Source organism: Furipterus horrens, unplaced genomic scaffold, assembly GCF_987537825.1.
Source record: "Furipterus horrens unplaced genomic scaffold, mFurHor1.1.pri manual_scaffold_3, whole genome shotgun sequence".
Taxonomy (NCBI): domain Eukaryota; kingdom Metazoa; phylum Chordata; class Mammalia; order Chiroptera; family Furipteridae; genus Furipterus; species Furipterus horrens.
Genome location: NW_028327173.1, coordinates 124910354 through 124934142, shown reverse-complemented (window position 1 = coordinate 124934142; position 23789 = coordinate 124910354). Strand labels below are relative to the sequence as shown.

The 23789-nt window shown below is 35.9% G+C and overlaps 1 protein-coding gene across 4 annotated transcripts in view; it reads right to left on the bottom strand.

The window, feature by feature from the left end:
• RALGAPA1 (Ral GTPase activating protein catalytic subunit alpha 1) overlaps positions 1-23789 on the bottom strand; it is a 234646-nt gene that overhangs the window by 60894 nt on the left and 149963 nt on the right. For all 4 annotated transcript variants that reach the window (XM_090270127.1, XM_090270129.1, XM_090270130.1 and 1 more), the window contains 2 exons: positions 21655-21726; positions 4885-5008 (listed from right to left, as the gene is read on the bottom strand). In XM_090270127.1, coding sequence (XP_090126253.1) covers positions 4885-5008; positions 21655-21726 — 196 coding nt within the window. The remainder of the gene's footprint in view (positions 1-4884; positions 5009-21654; positions 21727-23789) is intronic.

The following is a 23789-nucleotide window of genomic DNA, read 5'->3' as shown; positions in this document are numbered from 1 at the left end:
GTTTGTTTTATGGTCCAATATATGGTCTATATTGGATACTTGAATATGTGTTCTGTTGTCAGGCAAAGTGCTGTATAAATGTCAATTAAATTTCCTTGGTGATGATGTTGAGTTCTTTTATATACTTGCTGACTTTCTGTCCAGTTCTTCTCTCAGTTGTTGAGAAAGGGGTGAAGTCTCCAACTATAATTGTGGATTTCTTTATTTCTTCCATCAGTTGTATCAGCTTTGCTTCACATGTTTTGCAGTTCTGCTGTTTGCTGCACATTTAGGACTGTTCTGTCTTCTTGGTGGAGTGACTGTTTTTTGTTACATAATGTCTCGCCTGTCTCTGGTAATTTTCTTTGCTCTGAAGTCTACTTTATCTAATATTAATGTAGCTACTCTGGCTTTCCTTTGATTAATGTTTGCATGATATAACTTTTTCCATCCTTTTACTTTCTACCAGCCTATATTGTTATATTTGAAATGAGTTTCTCTTACATAGCATATGTGGGTCATGGTTTTTAGTCCAGTCTGCCAATTTTTTAGTATATTTAGACATATTTAGAAATGACTGATATGTTATGGCTTAAGTCTACCTTTTTATTTTTTGTTTTGTTTATTTTCTGATTTTTGTTTTGCTGTTTTATTTTTCCTGTCTTCTATGGGTTAAACATTTTCTAGAATTCCATTTTTACTTATCATTTTTTGAGCATATCTTTTGGCATATGTTTATTAGTTGTTGGTCTTGGTATTACATGTACATAACATAGACTACTGATGTCAGTTTGAGTGAAATACAGAAACTCTACCTCACTTTATGGCCCTATACTTTCCCTGTTTGTAATATAATTACCATGAATATTTTAATAGCACTACATTTAGAAACACATCAGATTATAGAATAATTTTTGCACAAACCACCACCAAACATAATTAAGAAAGCTCCAAAGAAGTAAAGCCTAGAGTATTTATCCATATTTTTTCGTGCCATGCTGTTTCTAACTGACATTCTAAGATTCCTTTTATCATTTCTTTTCTGTTAACAGAACCTCTTTTAGTGATTATTTTAGGGTAGGTCCACTTACAACAAATTCTGTAAGCTGTTATTCATCTGAGAATGTTTTGCTTCATTCCTTTGCTAGGTACAGAATACTGGGTTGACAGGTTTTATCTCAGCACCTGAAAAATATTTTAGTCACTTTCTCTAGCCCTCATAGTTTCTGATGAGAAATTCACTATCATTTTAATTATCTGTATGCCTTTGAGATATTTTGTCTGTAGCTTTCATCAGTTTAATTATCATCATGTATCTCAGTATGGTGGTCTTTCAATTTATCCTGTTTGTGTTTCACTCAGCTTCTTTGATCTGTAGCTTTATTAGCTTTATTCCTCTTGCCAAATTTGATAAGTTTTCAACATTAATTCTTCAAGTCATTTTCAGACCAAACCTTTCTCTTCTCCTTCTAGGACTCAGAAATCAGAAAACAGGATGCTAGATCTTCTGTCACAGTCCCATGGGTTTTACTGTCTAAGTTTATTCTCTTTCTGCTGTTCAGATTAGTCTTTACTATTCTATCTTCCAGTTTACTGATTCTTTCTTCTTTATACCTATCTCTATACCTGACTGTTGCTGGGTCCATCAATGGAGCTTTATATTTATTACTGTATTTTCAGTTCTAAAATTACCACTTAGTTCTTCTTTGTATCTTCTATTTCTTTGCTGAGACTTTTCTATTTTTCATTCAACTGTGTTACTAATTATTTGTTGAAGCATTTCTATTACGTCACTTTAAAATCTTTGTCATCTTGGTGTTGGCATATACTGTCTTTTCATTCAGTTTGAGACCTTCCTAGTTCTTTGTACGATTTCTTATTAAAGCCTGAACATGTCATATTATGTTATGAGACTATAACATATCTTATTTAAACCTTATTTAATTAAACCTTCTACTTTAGCAGGCTGTTTTGTGGACAGCTCCATCAGAGAAGCAGGGGTAGTGCTGTCTCATTATTGACAGGTGGAGGTATAAGCATAGGTGTCCTATTTAACCTCTGTTGTCACCTGGGGAGGGGAGAGATCCTTATTACTGCTAAGTGAAGGTAGGAGTTCTGGCTTCTTATGTGGTGTCCACTGATACTGAGGTAGGGGTGGTCTCATTACTGATGGGTGACAGTGAAAGGTCTAATTCTCCACTCTGTCCTCTCTGACCTACCCTAGTGAAGAGAAACAGGGGTTCCTAATTGCTGGGTGGGGATGGAATTCTAGGTTCCTCCTGTAGTCTCCATCAATAGTGTTTTATGGGTAGTGGCAAAGATGAAATTCTTGACTTTGTCTTGCCTTTCTCTGACATTACCTGATACTGCTCTGGTGTAGAGAGAGCTGGGGATGCCTCATTTTAGACTTGTGAGGGTAGAAGTCTAGGTTCTAATTGACTTTTGTGGTCAGGGATGGGGATGGGATGGTCACAGTATTTTCTGTGGTGTTTGGCTGCAGTAGAGCAGTTATTGTCTAAATGTTCTGTTTTTCTTGCTGTTGCTTTCCTGGTCCTTTGGCTAGAAAGAGTGTTTTCTGTGCTCGTGGATGTTTCTGGGTTACTGGCTTCTTCAGCTCCACGTCTGAGCTATGTAAGGCAAAAAGAAAATCCCAAGAACCCGTCATCTTATCATTCCTCGGTTCTGAAGTCCTTAATTGGTGTCTGTCTTCTCTCCACCTTTCAGTCTTCTTATGTTTGTTTCCTATGTGTTGTCCAGGGTTTTGTTGTACTTAAGTGTGAAGAACAGGGGAAGTATGTTTACTTGACCTTTCCAGAAGTGAAAGTTCCCCCTGTAAAACTTAATGGATTTTAATATATTCAGATAAGTGCAGTCATCACCACAATCAATTTTAGAACATGTTCATGACTTCAAAAAGAAGCCTTATACCCTTTAGCTGTCACACCCCAATCTTTCCTCACCCCCCCAACTAGCCCTAAGCAACTGATAGTGTACTTTCCCTAAACACACACCCACCCACCCCTACTGTGGATATTTCTTATAAATGGGCCATAAATGTAAGTCTTTGTGACTAGTTTCTTTCAGTCAGCTCGGTATTTTCCAAGTACCTCCACATTGTAGTAGATGTCAGTACCTCACTCCATTTTATAGCTGAGTAACATTATCATATGGATATATCAGACGTTGTTTGTCCATTCATCTATTGATAGAAATTTGGGATGTTTCTGCATTTTGACTATTATACATGAATAAGTTTTTGTGGGCACACAGACTTGCACTTCTCTTGGGTATGTACCTAACAGTGGAAGTTCTGGTCATAAGGTAATTCAATGTTTTGCTGTTTGATGAGATCCCAAATTGCTTTGCACTGAGGCTGCACTATTTCACATTTCTACAGGCAGTGTATGAGGGTTCAGACTGCTCCAAATCCATTGACAGATATGTCTATTTTGATGCAAGTACCACACTGTTTGATTAGCATTGCTTTGTCCTAAGTTTAGAAATCAGGATGTGTCAGTACTCCTAATTTGTTCTTTTGTCCTATGTCCCTTGCTTTTACTAATACTTATTACCAATACTTCTTTGTTTTTTTTTTAACATAAAATCTATTTATAATGTTCCTTTTTGTTTTCCAAATTACTTCCACATACATAACCTCAGTTAAACTTCATACTGCATCTGTTGGGTAAAAAAGTATATTACCTTTAACAAATAAGCAAACAAGCCCAGAGAACTCAAGTAACTCACTTATGATAAGATAGCAGGTTAGATCAGCCCAAACAAACAAACAAAAATGAATAATAATGGCTTATATATTAGAAACGGTGAAAGGGATTGGGATTTAATAAGAAAAAGCAATGAGGTGAAAGTGCCTGCTCTCTAGTAGCCTACACCCAGTGCAGTGGTCTTCTACAATTTTGCTCATGTATTCTCTACAAGAATTTTGAGAAATTATGTATTAAACTGACGACTATAATGAAAATGTTCTTAATTTTAAACTGTTGCAAAAGATATAATTTCTAGTGTATTGTATGTTACATATATGTGCTTTAAATGTATTTCATTAAAATCTTAGAGCTATAAATTTTGCTGATACTATATATAAACTGTCTGCTATTAACTTAATGGCATAACAATCAGCCCCATCAAATTCACTTTCTGTTAGAACATGTCTGATACTTTATTTTTCAGTTAAAATAAACATATCAATACAAATCTCTGCGATAAATACCCCACTTCAGAGTTATAATTCTAAGATTTGCTAAAGGAACTTTGACATGAATTGGCTGCCAGGACGGCCTAAAGTGCAGTACCTTTCCATATTTCTTGCTCTGCTTTCAGAGACACTCTCTCTCAGGAACATGGCCTTCTGAATGAACTTTTTTTTGGTGCCAAACCTTCTGGGGCAACGTAAAACTCGGGTGAATGAGTGGTAAGTCTTTCTCTTACAAGAATAAGGATACAAAAAAAGAGGAAAGAGATTGCAGAAGGGCTCTCAGGCATTAGTTTTAGTAAAGCTGAGAATCTATCTTGAAACTAATCTCCTCAACTAAACATGCTGATGTACCTCCAAGAAAGCCTTGGTATAGTCTAAGAATATTCATATCTTAGTTTGAAGACTAACAGTCTAGCGAGCACAGTTGTGAAGAAAATCCAGACCTTTAAACCTATGTGTTTATATTCTCTCACAATATATTGTCTTATAAAATAGTCAACAATTTTCCATTCAAAATCCCAACTGCTGCTATCTTTGCAGATGAGATATAAGGAAGAAACAATAACAAACCCATTTTGTAGGTGTAGAGTCTCCTAATATAATGCTTCTAAAATAAGCTAGAAAGAAAAGGAACACTGAAGCTTCCAAATAGAAATAAAATGATATTTGATATAATTTAACAATAGTACCTCCCAACCAAGACCAGCTACAAAATCTTCATATGCTTGACTTCCTCCTGTATTGGTGAGAATGGAATGTTTATCTTCTTGTCCTTCAGCAACATAAAATACTGCAATCTTGTGTGTCTCTCGGCTGTAAAACAAAGATTACAGTATTCCCTCACTTATCGTGGGTATTACGTTCTAGACCCCCCGCGATAGGTGAAAATCTGCAAAGTAGGGACCTTACATTTATTTTAGTATTTATATATATTTTAAGGCTTTATAAACCCTTCCCACACACTTATAAACTGTTCCCAGTCCCTTATTAACCTTTCCCACTCCCTTATTAAACTTTTCCACACTTTTATAAACACTACTTATGTTCTTAAACATATTCTACACTCTTAAACCTACGTAACTTTAACAACATATGTATACAGTACCACAAAATCCCACGATATAGCAAAAAATCTGCGATAATTAAATATTTTTAAAAAGTCCCGCGATACCTTGAGGCCGTGATAAGTGAACCGCGATATAGAGGGACTACTGTATACCATTTAGTCATTAATTTATCCATCCATTCATTCAATAATCATGTTCTATGTACAAAGTATATGGCAATTAAAAGATAAAAATGATTTAAATCTTATAATCTAAAGAGGGAGATAAGTAAACATATTATAAAAGTTACAAAATTGCCACTGGAACAGAAGAAAGGCATGATTACTTCTGACTGGAGATACAGAGAGAAACTTAAAGGAGCAGGTTATATTCAGATGGGTGAAGGTAAGTAAGATTTAACAAATGAAGAAGAGAAAGTATATTAGGGAAGACACATAGGTTTGAGTGCATGAAGCCTCTGAAGAGTTGCCTGCTATAGAATGTGGTTGAATCCCAGAGTTAAAGGAATAAAGGAATTGTGTTTTAGAAATAAAAGTAGAACAAAGCAAAGGTGGCTGGTTGTGGATGGCTGATGGAGAAATGGGGCAGGCCGAAGGACTCTCGAAGGACTGTGGGACTTCGGGCAGCCTCCTGGGAGGCTGTGTGGATTCTTTTGTCTCCTTGGTCCACATCTTGGGATTCTGGGGGTTAGTTTTCCTGAGGAGAAGGTGTGGAGCCATCCCCCAGCCCACACTCTGCGGTGATGGGGCAAACTAAGGGTGAGCTGCTTTGGTCTGACCAACAGAAGTGAACTACCGTCCGCTCCTTGTGGCTCCTGTTCTAGATGCTACAGAACCGCCTTACCTTTGCTGCCCATTTCTGCAAATAGGTGGTTAGAACGTCAACTCCAGTATTCCACTACATGGATATCCACCACATCCATTATCCTGAAGAACATTAAGATTGTTCCCAGGACTTCTGATCAAAATGGTGGTGTAGGCAAACACAGCTCGCCTTCTTGCACAACCACATCAAAATTATATTAGACTACAGAACAACCATTATTCAGAACCATCAGAAATCGATCTGAATGGAAGTCTTACAAGTACAGAATTAAAGAAGAAACTACAACGTGACTGAGAGGAGGGGCAGAGACACAGAATGGGCTGGTCCTAGCCCACATGCAGCAGATAAAGATCAGGAGAAATATCTCAGGAGTGAGGCGCCCCAGCCCAGGGTTCCAGTGCCAGGAAAAGAACTCGTCATGACTTCTAGCTCTAAAGACCAGCAGGGATAGGCAGAAGCTCTATTCCAAGCAGCTGTGGCTGAAAGAACCGGAGCTCACCCCATCTAGCTCCCTCTCTAAGGACACAAGCTTTAGGTACAAAAGTGTGTCCTAACCTTCCCCATCTCAATTTACTAGTAGGGTGGAGGTTTCACGCCAGGAGGGACCCGATAAGAAGGAAAGAAACTGCCAATTCCTCCCCAAGTGCCCACTTGTTGTAAAGTGAGGGTGTCACTCCAGGGAAAATTGGTCCGTGACCCTAGCCGAAATTCAGTGTAGCAGAAGAATTCTACCCAGGGTGAAAGGCAGGTCTAAGGACAAGAACTCAGAAGCAGCTGAGCCTGAGGGAAATGACTTTATGGAACAAAGCTGGGAGAACTCCATGCCTAAAAAGGTGCTGTTGAAAACAAAGGAGATCTTCGATAAAAAAAACAAACAAAAAAAGGAGATGTTGGTAGAAAGCAGTTAAGATTAAGAGAAGCTAGGAGCTCCATGACACAAGCAAAATAGCAGAGGAGCCAGAAGTTTTAATAGACAGCACCAGGAGGAGATTGCCAAAAAGCCGTCCTGTGAGCATGCTCATTTCTGAGTGTCAAAAGACTGTGCATGTGCATATGTTGCACCCACACAGGAGCAATCTGAATGAGATGTAGGACAGACAGGACAGCAATCTCCAAAGCACACAGACCTATCAACTCAAGGTAAAGCCTCATTGGTGTTGAGCAACATAATACTGTACTTGAACTCAGAGTCAGCTTTTATGAAGCCAATACTTAAAAAATAGCATCCAGTCATCCCTGGAAGACTGGGCAAGCCCAAGGCTGTGTCTCTTTGGAGCAATCAGAGAGTGAACCTCTAAGTTGCTAGTCTCTGAGTGAACATGGGGCAAAAAAGCCATAAACACTCTGAAATAATAGCCACCTCTAAGCCACACACACAACCACAATAAAAATCTAATTGGTTAAGGGGAATAAAGCACAAACTTGGATTAATAAGTAGATTAGGTCAACCCAGGAGACCTCTTCATAGCCAGGCTAAAAGAGAAAAACATTAAAAAAAATTGAGCATGAAGACCAGAGGCTGCATTCTGTGGGGAACAGACCACAAAACAAGCCTCAGTAAATACGAAAGGAGTGAAATCATGCAAGCTTATTTTCTAATCACAATGGAATAGACATTTCCACATTGGTTCGACCAAGTCACTATAAAGTAAACAAACGATCAAGCAAACTACCAGCACCAACAACACATTTCTGATTCAAAGACATGCATAATATTGAAAGTAAAAGAAATGGAAAAAGATACCATGCAAACAGTAACCAAGAGAGATGACACAACTATGTTAATATCAGACTTCAAAACAAAAATGTTATTTGAGATAGACATGTCATACTCTTAAAAGATTAACAGAAGATACAAAAATTAAAAATATATATGCACCCAACAGAGCTTCAAAATACATGAAACAAAAATGAAAGAATTAAAGGTAGAAGTAGGCATTTCTGCAATCATAGTTGGAGACATCAGTACCCCACTTTCAATAACAGACAAAACATCTAAGGAAATAAAAGGCTTGAATAACAGTATAAGCCAACTAGACCTAACAGACAACTACAGAAAGCTCTATACAATAGTAACAGAAAACACATTCTTCCACTTACACATACATGGAAAATATTTCAAGATAGACTACATGGTAGACCATAAAACAAGCCTCAGTAAATCTGAAAGGAGTGAAATAATGCAAAGCTTATTTTCTAATCACAATGGAATAAAATTAGATATTAATAAAAGAAGAAAATTTGGGAAACTCACATATATGTGGAAACGAAACAAAGTACTCCTAAATAACTGATGGGTCAAAGAATAAATCTCAAGAGAAATTAGAAAAATACTTGGAGAAGAATGAAGATGAAAACATGACATACCAAACTGATGGCACGCTGATAAAGCAGTGCTCATTGGGAAACTTATGGATGTAAATACCTATATTAAAAGAGAGGAAAATATCTCATATCAATAACTAAATCTTCCACCTTTAGAAACTAGAAAAAGAAGAACAACTAAACTCAAAGCAAGCAAAAAGAAGAAAATAATAAAGAATAAAGTGGAAATAAATGAAATAGAGAAAAAAGAAAAATAACAGAGAAAAATTAATGAAACCAAAAACTGGTTCCCTGAGATAAACAAAACTGATAACCTATAGCTAGACTAAGCAAAAAGAAAAAGAAATTCAAATTATTAAAATCAGGAATGAAAGAAGAGACATCACTACTTAGCTTACAGAAATAAATATCTTACAGAATTATAAGGGAATACTATGAACAACTAAATACCAACAAATTACATATACCAGATTAAATGGAAAAATTCCTAGATAGACACAAATTACTAAAACCACCTCAGAGGAAATAAAATACCTGAATAGATCAATAACAAGTAAAAATATTAAATCGGTAATTTGATTGAAAAGGAAGAAGTAAAACCACCTCCACTTGAAGATGAGAGGGTTTTTGTATAGAGAAAATCCTAAAGAATCCATTAAAAAGTTATTAGCACTAATAAATGAACATATAAAACTCAATTGTATTTCTAATACACTAGCAATAAACAACCCAAAAGCAAAATTAAGACAATTCCTTTTATAATAGCATAAAAAATAATAAAATCATTAGGTATATATTTAACAAAAGTGCAAAACTTATATAGTAAGTCCTCAATATCACTGATAGATTCTTGAAAACTGTGACTTAAAGTGAAATGATGTATAATAAAACCAATTTTATCATAGGCTAATTGATATAAAAAGATTTAAGTTCCTACTGCATATATATTTCTAGTCACAAAAACATCACCAAAGTTCTAAGTAAAGACCCAAAACACTTTTCACAAACATTAAGATAAATGGGTTATGCATACATTTAAGAAGAATTAACAAAAAGAAGATAATTATTTTCCAACCTGTTTATTCCAGTTCAGAGTTGCAGGCGGCTGGAGATTACCCCAGTAGCTCGGGGTGCAAGGCAGGAACCAACCCTGGACAAAACGCCATTCCATCACAGGAAGCACTCAGACACCCACCTACACTAACTCACACTGGGACAATCTCGACTTGCCAATTAACCTAACGTGCACATCTCCGGAATATGGGAGGAAACTGGAGTATCCAGAAAAAAAACGACTCAGACATGGGGGGAATGTGCAAAGTCCACAGAGACTCGATCCCCCCTCCTCGATCAATGATATAATAAAACACAGTTAAACAAAATATTATTAGAGTACTTGCTGTATGCTGAAAATTATAAAACACTGTTGAAAGAAATTAAAGATCTTTAAAAAAATCCCACTTTCGTGGACTGGAAGACTTAATGTTCTAAGATGATAATACTCTCCAAATTGATCCACAAACTAAATGCAACCCCTATCAAAATATCAGGCATCTTTTTTATAGAAATTGGTGACCTGATCCTAAAATTCACAGGAATATGAAGATCTAGCATACTCAAAACAATAAAGAAAACAAAGTTGGAGGATTCATAACTCCTAATTTTAAAACTTGCTACAAAGTTACAGCAATCAACACACTGTGGTACTGCCAATAAGAATAGATATGTAAAAAAAAAAAAAAAAAGGAAAAAAAAGAGAATAGATATGTAGATATATATAGGTCCAGAAAAACAAAACCCTTATATATATCATCAATTGCTTTTTGACATTGGTATGAAGGCAATTCAATGGTGCTGGGGCAATTGGATATCTACACGCAAAAGATGCAAGTTGGATTCTTACCTCACATCATACACAAAAATTAAATCTAAATGAGTCACAGATCTAAATATAAAGTCTAAAACATGTCGTAAAACTATAAAATGCCCACAAATACCTGTACATGAATATTCATAGCAACATTATTCATAACAGCCAAACAGTAAAACCAATCCAAATGTCTACCAACTGATGAATGAATAAACAATACATAGTATAGCCATTTAAAAAATGAAGTTTAGATACATAATGCAATGTGGATGAACTTTGAAAACTCTGTGCTAAGCCTGTAAAATAACAAAGACCACATACTCTTTTATATAAAATGTCCAGAATAGGCAAATATATAGATACGTGAAGTAGATTAGTGTTGTCTAGAGCTGGGGGGGTTGGAGGTGGTGTTTGGGTATCATGCAGATTGACTATGGGGCTTCTTTTTTGAAGTGACTAAAATATTCTAGTTAGACTGTTGTGATAGCTGCACAAACCTGTAAATAACTAAAAACATGTACACTATAAATGAGGAAATTATAGTATGTGAATTACATTTCAATAAAACAGTTAAGAATTTAACTTGGATGCATGATCTATGTGTAAATTCTGATCCTGGCAGAAAGGCAACTTTTCAGTGTTCTCACTTTTCTAGGTAAAGGGTTATCAGTTAGAACTCATAAATCACAATTTATGAAACTGGGAAGAGCTGGATGGAAATGTTCACCCAATACTATATAAATCCAAAGTTGAGAGAAAGATATGTGCCATGAAGGGAAAAAAATAGAACATAAATCTTTAAAATGCAGAAGTAAAAGAGAAATCACCTTCATATTATCTGTGTCCTTTTTACAATTAGGCAGCCTTTTATGTCAATCTTAATCTCTCACCATTCCTTATTTTTCTGCTAACTACTACTGCTAAAATGTTTAATTTATTACCATTAGGTTAATATGAACCACAAAAGTGAATGAGAAAAAATTACTAAAATAAATAAATAAAAAAAACAAAATTAGTGAATTTGCCATCACAATATGCTATAAAAATATGTGTAATACTGACAAAATATTATGAGCATACTATGGAAAAGCTTCTTAAGTCTATCTGCACCGCCGAGAATGGTTGTGCAGATAGACTTAAGAAGCTACACCATCGTCTCTCGAGATGGACGGCTGCCGACGACGACTATGGAAAAATTCAAAGTGAAATCTGCTAAGTTATAAGTACTTCTGGATCCTTATATATGCTGTACTATATGCACTAATAGAAATCATTTTGAGACTTGAAATGTAAAAATAGTGGTTCAATCATGAGGAATAGGAAATCAGTTTATTTAGTCAAAGAAAATAAAGGATCCATAAATTTTCTAGGTAGATAAGAGCATAAACAAAGTAAATTTTCATTTACATCACTGCTAACTACTTCAGACAAGCAGTTAGGGTTATTTCCAGGTTTCTTGGCATAAGTAGCTCAAAAGTTGCCTTACTATTATGTAATTAGAATGGATTTTTATTTGAACCCATTGTATTGGGGAAAGAAAGAAAACTTATTTTCTTTTTTATTTTTAAAGTAAACAAAAAATATCATGGGTTCATTTGATATAGAGTATCAAAAAAATTATGCTGTCTCAAGGAAGATGTCCTCCATATATTCAAAGTATACATGAGAATGAAAGCAGTTTAGCAGAAGCCAGGAAGTAGGAAATATAAAATAATATAAAGAAACCATGAATAGGCAAGATTGCCTGGTATGGCCTGAGTTCTGGACCAGCAATTTTCATACGGTATGCTGTAATAATTTTCAAAACATACAATATCTGACTATTTAATCAGAGGGACTCACCTCTTTCCCCTTAGACTGTCAATTAAAAAAATGACAACAGCAACACAATAATAGACGTCCAGGATAAATGAATCAAAATCATACCTATTTTCTTGTCAGATCAACAAAAAATATATTTTTTGGTGTGTGCAGATTTTTAGTAATTAGTTTATGTGTGTCATGAGATGAAAAGCGTTGAAAATTGCTGTTCTAGACTAAAGAGTGTGGTCAAGCATTGGGATGTTACTAAGGAATAAAATCAAAATTTTATTTTACAAAAATTATTCTGGTGCTAAGGACTGTCTAGATGGGAAAGAGCCTGGAGATGAGAGCCTACAGACTACTTAAGAGTTGTTATAACTCTTAGAAAGAAGTAATAAGGACATGAACAAAGGACCTGGGATCAATAAAAGGATACAGAGGTGACAGAAAATAAGAAAGAACAGACATAATGATTATGGAAACCTAAGGCTAAGGGCAAAAAAATGGTGAAATCCGAGTGACTGAATGGCACTTCTGAACATAATTGGAAAAATTAGCACAAGGATCTGATTTGGGAAAGAAAAGGTGACTTGGAAATGTAGCGAGAAGGTAGGTAAAAATTTATATTAGGCAGCTACAAAATGATGACTGAGAATTGAGAGCTAGGAATATACGGACAGAAAGAAATGGCAGTGAGAAGGTAGGAGAGACATCCCAATGCGAAGGATAACTATGTTATGGGGTATGAGGCAGATGATGAGCCAGTGAAGACAAGCAGGAAGTAATTAGAGAATTAGGAGTTGATACTTTTGGTGTGACAGAAGCAAGGGAAGAAGAACATTTTAAAAAAAAGAGTACACAGGATTTCCGGCCAAGATGGAAGCGTAGACAGACACGCTGCATCTCCCTCCACAATTAAGAAGGAATACAACTACCTCAAAACTAGAAACAACCAGAAGCTTCAGAAAATCAAACTGCATGGAAGTCCAACAAACAAAGATATAAAGAAGAAATATCCAGGCAGGTAGGAGGGGCAGAGCCGGGGCGGAGAGGATGAGGTGTAGTGGTGGCAGCAGCTGTGGCAGCGGCAGGCAGGCAGAAAGCGGAGTTACACATTTTAAAAAGCCAGGAGGGACACCTGGGGAGTGTTCCCAGCTCCTCACCAGACCATGCAGCTTACGATCCCAGCACCAGAGAAAATCAAGTCTCATTGCTTCTGAGTGTGCAAACCAGTGAGGGTTGGGGCGGAGGGAGAAACTGCTGGTCTCTCAGCACAGTCTGCTGTTTAAAAGGCCCCCATTATCCTAGAACATCTGCAGATGTTGCCAGGGCAAGAGCTAAAGAGGCACCAATCCCATTCGGAGGTGGTAGAAGTGCCTGGAAAAGGGGCGAGTGCTGGGCAGGTGGCATTGTTCCCTCTCGGACCCGTCCCCCCCCACAGTTCCACAACATGGTGAAACAGGTTGCCCTGTACTGACAAATCCCAAAGGCTCCGCCCCTTACAATGTAACAGGAGAGAGAGCTCTACCTAAGATTCAGAGGCAAACAAACACAGGAGCCTGTCAAGATGAGGAGGCAGAGAAGTATTGCCCAAAAGGGGGAACAGATCAAAGTTCCAGTGGGAGAACTAAGTGACGAGGAGATAGCCAACCTAATAGATGAGGAAATAGCCAACCTAAGAGATGTAGAGTTCAAAACACTGGTGATAAAGATGCTCTCCGGCTTGACAGATATGCTTGAGTATGGCAGACGTATAAGAGAAGTGAAGGCTATGCTAAGTGAAATGAAGGAAAATGCACACAAAACCAATGGTGAAGGGAAGGAAACTGGGGTTTAAATCAATGATTTGGAACATAAGGAAGAAAAAGACAGTCAAACAGTGCAAAATGGGGAAACAAGAATTGAAAAAAACGGGGAGAGGCTTAGAAACCTCTGGGACAACTTTAAATGTGCCAATATCTGAATCATGAGGGTGCCAGAAGGAGAAGAGGAAGAGCAAGAAATTTAAAACTTATGTGAAAAAATAATGGAGAAAACTTCCCAAATTTTGCGAAGGAAATAGACATACAAGTCCAGGAAACACGGAGAGTCCCTGGTGAGCTGGACCCAGAGAGGACCACACCAAGACACAACATCATTAAAATACCAAAGGTGAAAGATAAAGAGAAAATCCTAAAAGCAGCAAAAGAGAAGCTGAGTGTTGCCTACCAAGGGGTGCCTGTAAGTCTATCAGCTGATTTCTCGAAAGACACTTTGCAGGCACGAAGGGACTGGCAAGCAGTATTCAAATTGATGAAAAGCAAGGACCTACAACCAAGATTACTCTATCCAGCAAAGCTATCATTTAGAATGGAAGGACAGATAAAGTGCTTCCCAGACAAGGTAAAGCCTAAAGAGTTCATCATCACCTAGCCATTATTATATGAAATGTCAAAGGGACTTACTGAAGAAAAAGAAGATCAAAACTATGAACACTAAAATGACAACAAACTCACAACTATCAGCAACTGAATCTCAAAAATAAAAACAAAATCCAACTAAGCAAACCAGAATAGGAACAGAATCATAGGCATGAGGGTTTTGGAGGGTTATCAACTGGGAGGGGGAAGGGGGAGAAATGGGGAAATGGTGCAGGGATTAAGAAGCATAATCAGTTGGTACAAAATAGACAGGGGGAAGTTAAGAATAATATAGGAAAGGGTGAAGCCAAAACACTTATATACATGGCCCATGGACATAAACTAAGGGGGGGGGTGGGATTGCTGGAGGGAAGAGGGTTACTGGGCAGAGGGGAGAAAAGGGGAAAAAAAATTGGAACTACTGTAACAACATAATCAATAAAATATACTTAAAGAAAAAGAGTAAACAAATATTAAATTTTTATGGAATATCATACCCAGGGCTTCTTTAGGGCAGTGAAACTATTCCATATGCTAGTACAATGATGAATACATGTCATTATACACTTGCCAAAACTCTTACAATGTATGTAACACAAAGAGTGAGCTGGAAACTATGAACTTCAGTTAATAATAATAAGTTAAAATTGGCTCACCAACTTTAACAAATGTTCCACACTTGGTACAAGATATGAATTAAAGGGTAACTACGTGTAGGGGAAAAGGGTATGCTGGAACTCTGTACTTTACAATCAATTATTTTGTAAATCTAAAACTGCTGTGATTAAAAAAATATTATTAAGTTAATTAAATTAATTAGATTAATCAAAGAGGCTGATGTAGACTGAGAATACTTTAGAGTTGATGGCAGGGACACTAACTTCAGAAAGATAGTTGTAATAGAGCAGTAGAGGTCTGAGAGCACATGGTGAGCAAGACAGCAAAGAGATGATTCCTACCCTTAAGTACTTGACTATCTAGTACCAATGAATAGGATATAACAACTCATGGACTACTTAGAGAATCATTACAACTGTTTTGGAAAGAAGAAATAAGAATATATAAGAAACAATAGTAATAATAATAACAGTAAGTGATAAATGCTATGACATGACAAAGGTCTGTTAGAGCACAGGGAAGAAGGGTCAAACAGAGACTGCGAAAGAAGTTAAAAAAAGCAGGGGTACTTTAGGAAAATGATTTTCACAAAAAATAATGTCTAAGCTGAGACTAAAAGGATGGACAGGACTTACACTCAGAAAAAAATGTATACTCCCCCCCATAACCCTAAAATAAGAAAAAAAAGGTAACATAAAATCATGAATGTATGAATCCCTACTACTATTTACTTAAAAGTCTCAATGAAATGGAGTTTTGTAAAAAAACTGAAATTGATGTAAGGTGTAAAATAAAACCTGAAAAGACTAATAATGACTAAAACAAATTGAAATAATTGAAAATTTTACTTATTCTTCCACATATTCAAAGAATGATAACATTTATTCTATGAAACAGCTATCACATTAATTCTAAGAATGTAATAAGAATACACAAAAATTAACTGTAGAATATGCTAACAGATAGACTAATAGACTCCATTTCAAAATAAAGTTATAGTAAACTTAACACAGTAGGAAGTCAGAAGACCTAGTAGTTTATCTGAAGAATATAAGAATTATTTAATATTAGAAATCTAGTGATACTGAAATACAATATATATCAACTAGTTAAGAAAACAAAATTATATAAAAATCTCAACTGATGGTAAAAAAACTTCTAATAACATTAAACAATCTTTCATTATAAAGCTCCTAGAAAACAGGCTATTTCCTTAGAATGATAAAAGGTACCTATTTCAAACCAGCAACCAAACATATCCACTCTAACTATAACTACGTAACAGTGTAGTGTAATTTCTAGCCAGTGCAATAAAACAGGATATAGACAAAAACAGGCATAATTTTTAGAAAGGAGATTATTTGCAAAAAATAATTATAAGCACACCTAAACAAATCCTAAGAGGGATCCAAGATGGCAGAGCAGTAGGTCGAAGTTACAATCACCCATTCCAGTACAAAATCAAAATTACAACTAAATTATACAACAATCAAACTGAATAACTAACTAAAGACTAGCTGGACAGAAGTCTTATAATTAAGGACATACAGAAGAAGCCCATCAAGACTTGTAGGAAGGGTATAGATGCAAAAAGGGCTCTCCTGCACCCAGTTGTGGCAGTTCAGAATCTGGAGGGATATCTCAGCTAAAAGGTCCCCACTGAGGAGCAAGGGGAATCAACCCTGTGCTGGGCTCCCCAGCACAACGCACTGAAGCCAAGAAGAGGAGCCCGCATAATATCTGGCTGTGAAAGTCAGCAGGGAATTTGTCCTCCAGGGCGATACAAGAGACTGCTAGAAACCCAGGTACCTTCTTAAAGAGCCAGCATACACAAACTTAATCAGAGATACTTCTCCCTGGCCTCTGGTGGCTGGATGGTGACTTAGAGTGAACTGAAGTCATACAAGGAGAGACTTGGTTGTGTGGCTTTGGGGAAAGGGCTGGAGGAATAGCTACCAATATCCTTGTGCTGAGTCCCTCTCCCACACTGTCCACAGATGCCATCTTTACTGGGTTGAGATCTGACTTAAACATAGTATAAGTCTAGGAGATGCATTAGCTTGACTCTCCCAACTCCATGTGTCAGATCCTGCTGGGGCAAATTCCACTTCATGGGATCAGCCTCACAAAGCAGCTCATACAGTGTACTTGCGGTCAATCCTCGGAGTCAGCCAGCCTGAGAGTTGAACCCAACCTGAGAGTTGAACCCACCCACAGATGGGTCAACATCAATCAATACTCAACTACAATAGGATGGTAGACATAATTCACACAAGAGACATTCCTAGAGCACCTAGCTCAGGTGATCAGGGATACTGCACTAATGAGCCCCACAGGACACCTACTACATAAAGCCACCATACCAAAACTGGGAGACAGAGCAAATCTACCTAATACAAAGAAACAAATATAGAAAGGAAGTCAAAATAGGGAAACAAAGAAACATACCCTTAATAAAATAACAAGAGAAATCCAAGGGGGGGGGGGAACCTAAATGAAATGGAGGCAAGCAATCTACTAGATACAGAGTTCAAATAAATGGTTATAAAGATGCTCGGGGAATTTAGGAGAAGAGTGGATGAAACAGGGAGAATTTAAACGAAAAGATCGTAAGTATAAAAGAAGACGTAGAAAACATAAAAAAGAAGAAGAAAAACCAGTCAGAAATGAAGAATACAACATCTCAAATGAAGAATGCACCAGAAGGAATCAATAGCAGCTTAGATGAGCAGAGGATTAAATCAGCGATTTGGAAGACAAGGTAGCAGAAAAACAAAAATGAATTTTTAAAAATGAAGATAGTTTAAGAGACCTTTGGTACAATATGAAGCATAACATCCACATCACAGTGGAACCAGAGAACAAGAAAGAGAGCAAGGGATTGAGAACCTATTTGAAGAAATAATGACTGAAAACTTCCCTAACCTGGTGAAGGAAAAAGACACCCACGTCCAGAAAGCACAGAGTCTCAAACAAGATGAACCCAAAGAGGATCACACCAAGACACAGCATAATTAAACAGCAAAAGTTAAAGATAAAAAGAGAATTTTTTTTATCCTCACCCGAGGACATGCTTTTTGATTTTAAAGAGGAGAGGGGAGGGAAAAAAAAGAGAGAGAAACGTCAATGTGAGAGAGAAACACTGAGTGGCTGACTCTCATATGCATCCAGATCAGAGACCAAACACACAACCTACGCATGTGTCCTGAATGGAAATTGAAACCAAGACCTGGTGGCTTATGGGACAATACTCCAACTGCACCACACTGGCATTATCCTGACTCCAAAACCACATAAAAGCACTACAAAGAAAGAAAATTATAGCTTATTATCCCTGATAAACATATATACAAAAACTCCTGAAAAAAATATTAGCACACCAAATTCAAAACTACATTCAAAACATCATATACCATGATCAAGTGGGATTTATTTCTGGGATGCAAGGTTCGAACAATATACACAATCATCAGTAAATCAACAAATAAGTGTTGGTGAGGGTTTGAAGAAAATGAAACTCTTGTGTACTGTGGATGGGAATGCGGACTGGTGTAGCCACTATGGAAAACAGTCTGGAGTTTCTCAAAAAAATTAAAATTGAAACTACCTTATGGCCCAGTGATTCCACTTCTGGTTATATGTCTGAAGAAACCCGAAACACTAATTTGAAGGAACATATGAACCCCTATGTTCACTGCAGCATGATTTATAATAGCCAAAATATAAATGCAACTCAAGTGCCCATCAACAGATCATTGAATAAAGAAGATGTTGTACATATATACAACAAAATATTACTTGGCCATAAAAAAGAATAAAATCTTACCATATGCAACAGCATCGATGGACCTACAGGGTATTATGTTAAGTGAAATAAGTCAAACTAAGACAAATACCATATGATTTTACTTATATGGCCACGTTGAAGTTATATAGATATTCTTACACAATGTTGGTAACATTAGAAGTTATTATTTAATGGAAAATAATTTTGCAATATATACGGCCTGAAATAAGTCGTTATGCTTTGGCTTAACAATTCTATTTTTAGAAATCCATCCTAGGGCAAGAAATTTAAAAACATTTAAATGGCATCATAAATGGGTGAGGAAATATTCACAATATAAATGTTTTAAAAGATTAGTTTAGTTCTATATTTAGAAAATACCTTATGTCCAAAGGAACCAATTGAAAAATGGAGACCAGAAAGTTCTCAGAAAGTCAAATACAAATGCAACCCTAAATATACAAAAAGGCAGTCATCCCTCTCAGAAAATGAAAAATGTTAATTAAGACTATACTGAAACAACATCTCTCACTGATTTGATTGGCAAAAATGCAAGATTTTAACACTATGCCAGCTGCAGGCAAGATGTAGAGAAACAAGAAGTCACTATTATCACTGTTGAGTGTGAGAATGTTTCAGTCTCTAAGAGAGTAACTTTGTAACATCTCTCAAAATTATAAATGAATTTACTCTTTGACTCTGGTATTCTACTTCTGGAATTTTATCTGATAGATATTCCTGCATGTGTACAAAATGATTTTTTGTCAAATATTCACTAAAGTCTTGTTTGTAAACAGAAAATATTAGAAACTACCCAATTGTCCACTAGTGTGGGACTGATGGAATATATTGCAATGAAAAATGAATGAAAAAGCTCTCCGTGTGTTGATCTGGAAAGAGGTCCAATATGAATTCATAAAAGTAAAGTGAAAAACTATAAAAAAATAAATTAAAAACTCTAAATGGCATCATACAAAATATTTTTGAAGAATGTCAAAAATGGCTGAGAAAATGTTCACAATATAAATTTTTCAAAAGATAACTATATATTACTATGATTCTAGTTTTGTGAAACAAAAAACCATAAACATGTCTATCAAAAAATAAATACTGAAGATACATAAGCAATTGTTAACAACAGTTTTATAAATATGTGGTTTATTTTTGTTTTATATTTTCTATTACATAGCCAAAGAAATTAAACATATTAAAAAGATCATTCTGAGGGAAGCTAAAATTAAAACCACCACCAGTTAGGTATTATTGGAAATGAGTCAAGATTATATTATTCCATAAATTTGGTGTTAACAGGCATGAAAGGGATAAACTATATATAGCTTGAAAGGATAGCCTGAAGAAAGTTTTGTTTTGTTTAAAGGCAGATTAAAAGCATGCATATGGTAAGAGGAGTGAAAATTCAAGATGAAAAAGGGATAACTTTTTGAAGATCCTGGAGCAGGTAGAGAAGGTGGGAAGCAGAAGCACAGACAGAGGAAAAATGGCTTTTCTGAAAGTGAAGGTGAGCAAGAGAAGATGGCTCAATGTGGAAATTAAGACACAGATATAAGGCAGAGTTGTTGTTTGATGTGTGAAAGGCCTGAATAATCATATTCACTGTGCGTTCCTGTAAAATAGTGATGGCATGGTGGGTGGCTTGTAGCAAACTAGCTTCCTAATTGTCAGAAATCACTGGATTTAATTAATCAGAACTAATGTGAGTTAAGATGTGACTGTGTAGAAGGTGAACAACTGATATTTCACTTTCCCTCTAAATCAATCAATCAATCAATCAATCAATCTTTAAAAATGATTCTGATCAGAGAATTGATTTATATATATACAAAACGTAGAATTGTTTTTAGGGTGCTAGAAATGGCATTTTAAACAGCTGACGATATGTGAGCTTGCTGGATAGGAAGACAGGTAAAATCAGAAGTAGGTGGGCATATTTACTGTGGAAACAGAAAAAGTAAAAAACTGGAGATATAAAAGTATAAAACATCAGTTAAGATGTGAGAAAGTGAGAAATGTGGATGTTAAGGAGGTTGTAAATTTCAGATCTCAGAAATAAACACATTCTTAGTAATAATGTTTTCCAAAGGGTTGCCAAAAAGCACCTATCCAAAAATTTTATTTTTATGAGACAGGAAAGGAAAGTAGGCACATATATAAGGACTAGCCTTATGGGAATTTCAGTTAAGTAATATTTTGTAGTTTCTAGTACTGGTTTCCCAGGAAATTTTGTTCAAGTATATCAGAAAACTAGAGATCATTAAAATAATGATATAACAGGGTTTCATGCATCAAAATCCACATTTAAACAAGAACATATCCAAAGGCTTAAGTAGAAATCAGATTTATAGCAATATAACAAACTATATCCACCTTCTGTGTTCCATTAGTATTTTGATAGGTACTAGCTTGTATTCACCAGTCATTTCACTTGGGGCCTCTTAGACTAATCAAAAGTGTATTTGGAATGTGTCTTAAGTGTGGGAAACCCCCCCCCCAAAAATTATAGGTTCAGATTTCTGCAATTCAAAAAATGATTCTGAAATGCATAAAAAGGTATAACCCATTCAAAGCCACAAAACATTTTAATTTAGCCCTAGATTATTCTTTAAAGGTTTATTATTTCTAAGGTATAAATAAAATACAGATTCTGCTCAGAAAGTTGTAACTCAACAATACAATATCATTTCCATATACACCAAAAAATAGCTGACAGTTGTTAGTAATAAATTTGAGGTTTTCCAACAACTTACCACTGTCTTGAATCCAAGTTCCTAAGTTCTCTAAGTAGTTTTTCATTTTTCTTCAGGAGATGAAAGCTCCTCCTAAACAGAGAAATTAATAAACATTTCCATCACCTCAGCACTGAATGACAGTCCCAAAACACTTTCTACTTTGCTCGTGTGAACTCTTAACACATTTCTTGCCTTATCATACTTCTAACGCAAAGGAGAACAGACCTTAAAAAACTGCAAAGAGTATATGTCATTAGTTCTACCCAGACCCTCATTAATTTCTCCCAGTGGATCATTATCTATTGACCATTTCATTTTTCTTTGAAGATGCTGCGAGCATCCCAAACTCATATCCAGAAAAAAATGGATAAAAATACTTGTATATTTCTTCTCAGTAGCTTTATAAAGTGAGAAAGTTTTTCCTCATGAAAAATAAAATATTTTCAAAATCTAAATCATTACCAAGTAAGCTGGATGAACTTTGCTTTCTTCCTTGTTTTACACTGTATTTTCTATACTATGAAGCAAGGTATGTGTACATTTACCACCTATGTTCTACAGGTACAAATACAGTAGTTTCCCCCTTACCCGTGGGTAACTGAGTTATAAAAACATTAAATGGAAAATTCTAGAAATAAATAATTCAGAAATTTCATGCACTATTTTGTGAAATCTTACTTTCTCCTGCTCCATACTGCCTGGGGCATGAATCATCACTTTGTCCAGCACATCCGCACTGTATATGCTACTCACCTGTTAGTCACTTAGTAGCCATCTCCGTTATCAGAGAGAGAGAAAACACATTCATGTAACTTTGTCTACAGAATACTGTTACAACTGTTGTATTTCATTATTAGTTATTATTGTGCTTAACTTATAAATTAAACTTTATCAGAGGTATGTATGTATATAAAAAAAATATTCCATATATATGTAGTATTATCCTGTTTCAGGCATCCACGGAGGGTTTTGGAATGTATCCCCTGCAGATATGAGGGGATTACTGTATGTACAAATTATAATCATGAAATCAATGCTTGCTGACAATACAGCCTCCCACTTTTAATTTTTCTCAAGACAATACACAGATCATTCTATAGCAAAAGAGAGTAGAATGCATTTACATGAGAGGCAATTACCTGCATTTGGTCATATCATTAGGTAAACTGCATTCCTAATATAATGTGGCTTTCCCATAAGGCAGAGGATATTCCCTTCTAATAAATGGAAGGGTTTAAATCAAGTTGAACACTAAGCAAGCAAGTAGAACTCCATTTCAATGCTTCATATGCATTTGAATTACTATGATTTATATTTATACATCTAGTGATATCTGAGCTTCCCTCCTACTACAAATTGAACAGAAACAATACATTAAATAATGCTTTTCTTTTTTCCAACAGCTTTCAGTTTCATAGAAATTTAAAAAATAAATGTATATTAATAATGCTTTATGCTAGTGTACAATTTTAGTTTTTTATGTACATTACCTAATTTAATCCTCACCATTATGTGAGGTGGGAGTTATTTCCTCAAAGGTTAAATGACTCTAACCTGGGTCTTATGGTTTAAGTCTAATGTCTTTTCATTTAACTCCTACCTAACTTACTTGAATACTTTGCGTGTTTATTGCAAGTTTTTTTTCTTTTTTTTTTTTTACTGTGTGGTTGCCTCTCACTCGTGCCCCCAACTGGGGACCTGACATGCAACCTAGTAATGTACCCTGACTGGGAATCGAACCAGCGACACTTGGCTCACAGGCCGATGCTCAATCCACTGAGCCACAGTAGCCAGGGCTTTATTGCAAGTTTTTAATGAGGTTTTGCAACAAGCATAAGAAAAAAAATTTTTTTAAATTATATACAGATTCTTTTCTGGATTTCATCCTAAATCTTGAGTTAATTCTTCTGATACAAGAAATGATCATACTAATTTTTGTATAAAAAAATTGCAAGGTTTATGTAACATAATAAGAAACACATTTGGGCTCTGCCTGTATAGTCCCTGACACAGAGCTCCAAAAACCCTCGTCAATTCCTGAGTGATGGAGGTAACAGGAACATCTTCACAGAATTCCTAGATCCCTTAGGGTTTCCTGAGTACTTGGAGAATCTTTTGTTCCAATGAAGTGACTCTGGGTTGGGTCCTGGATA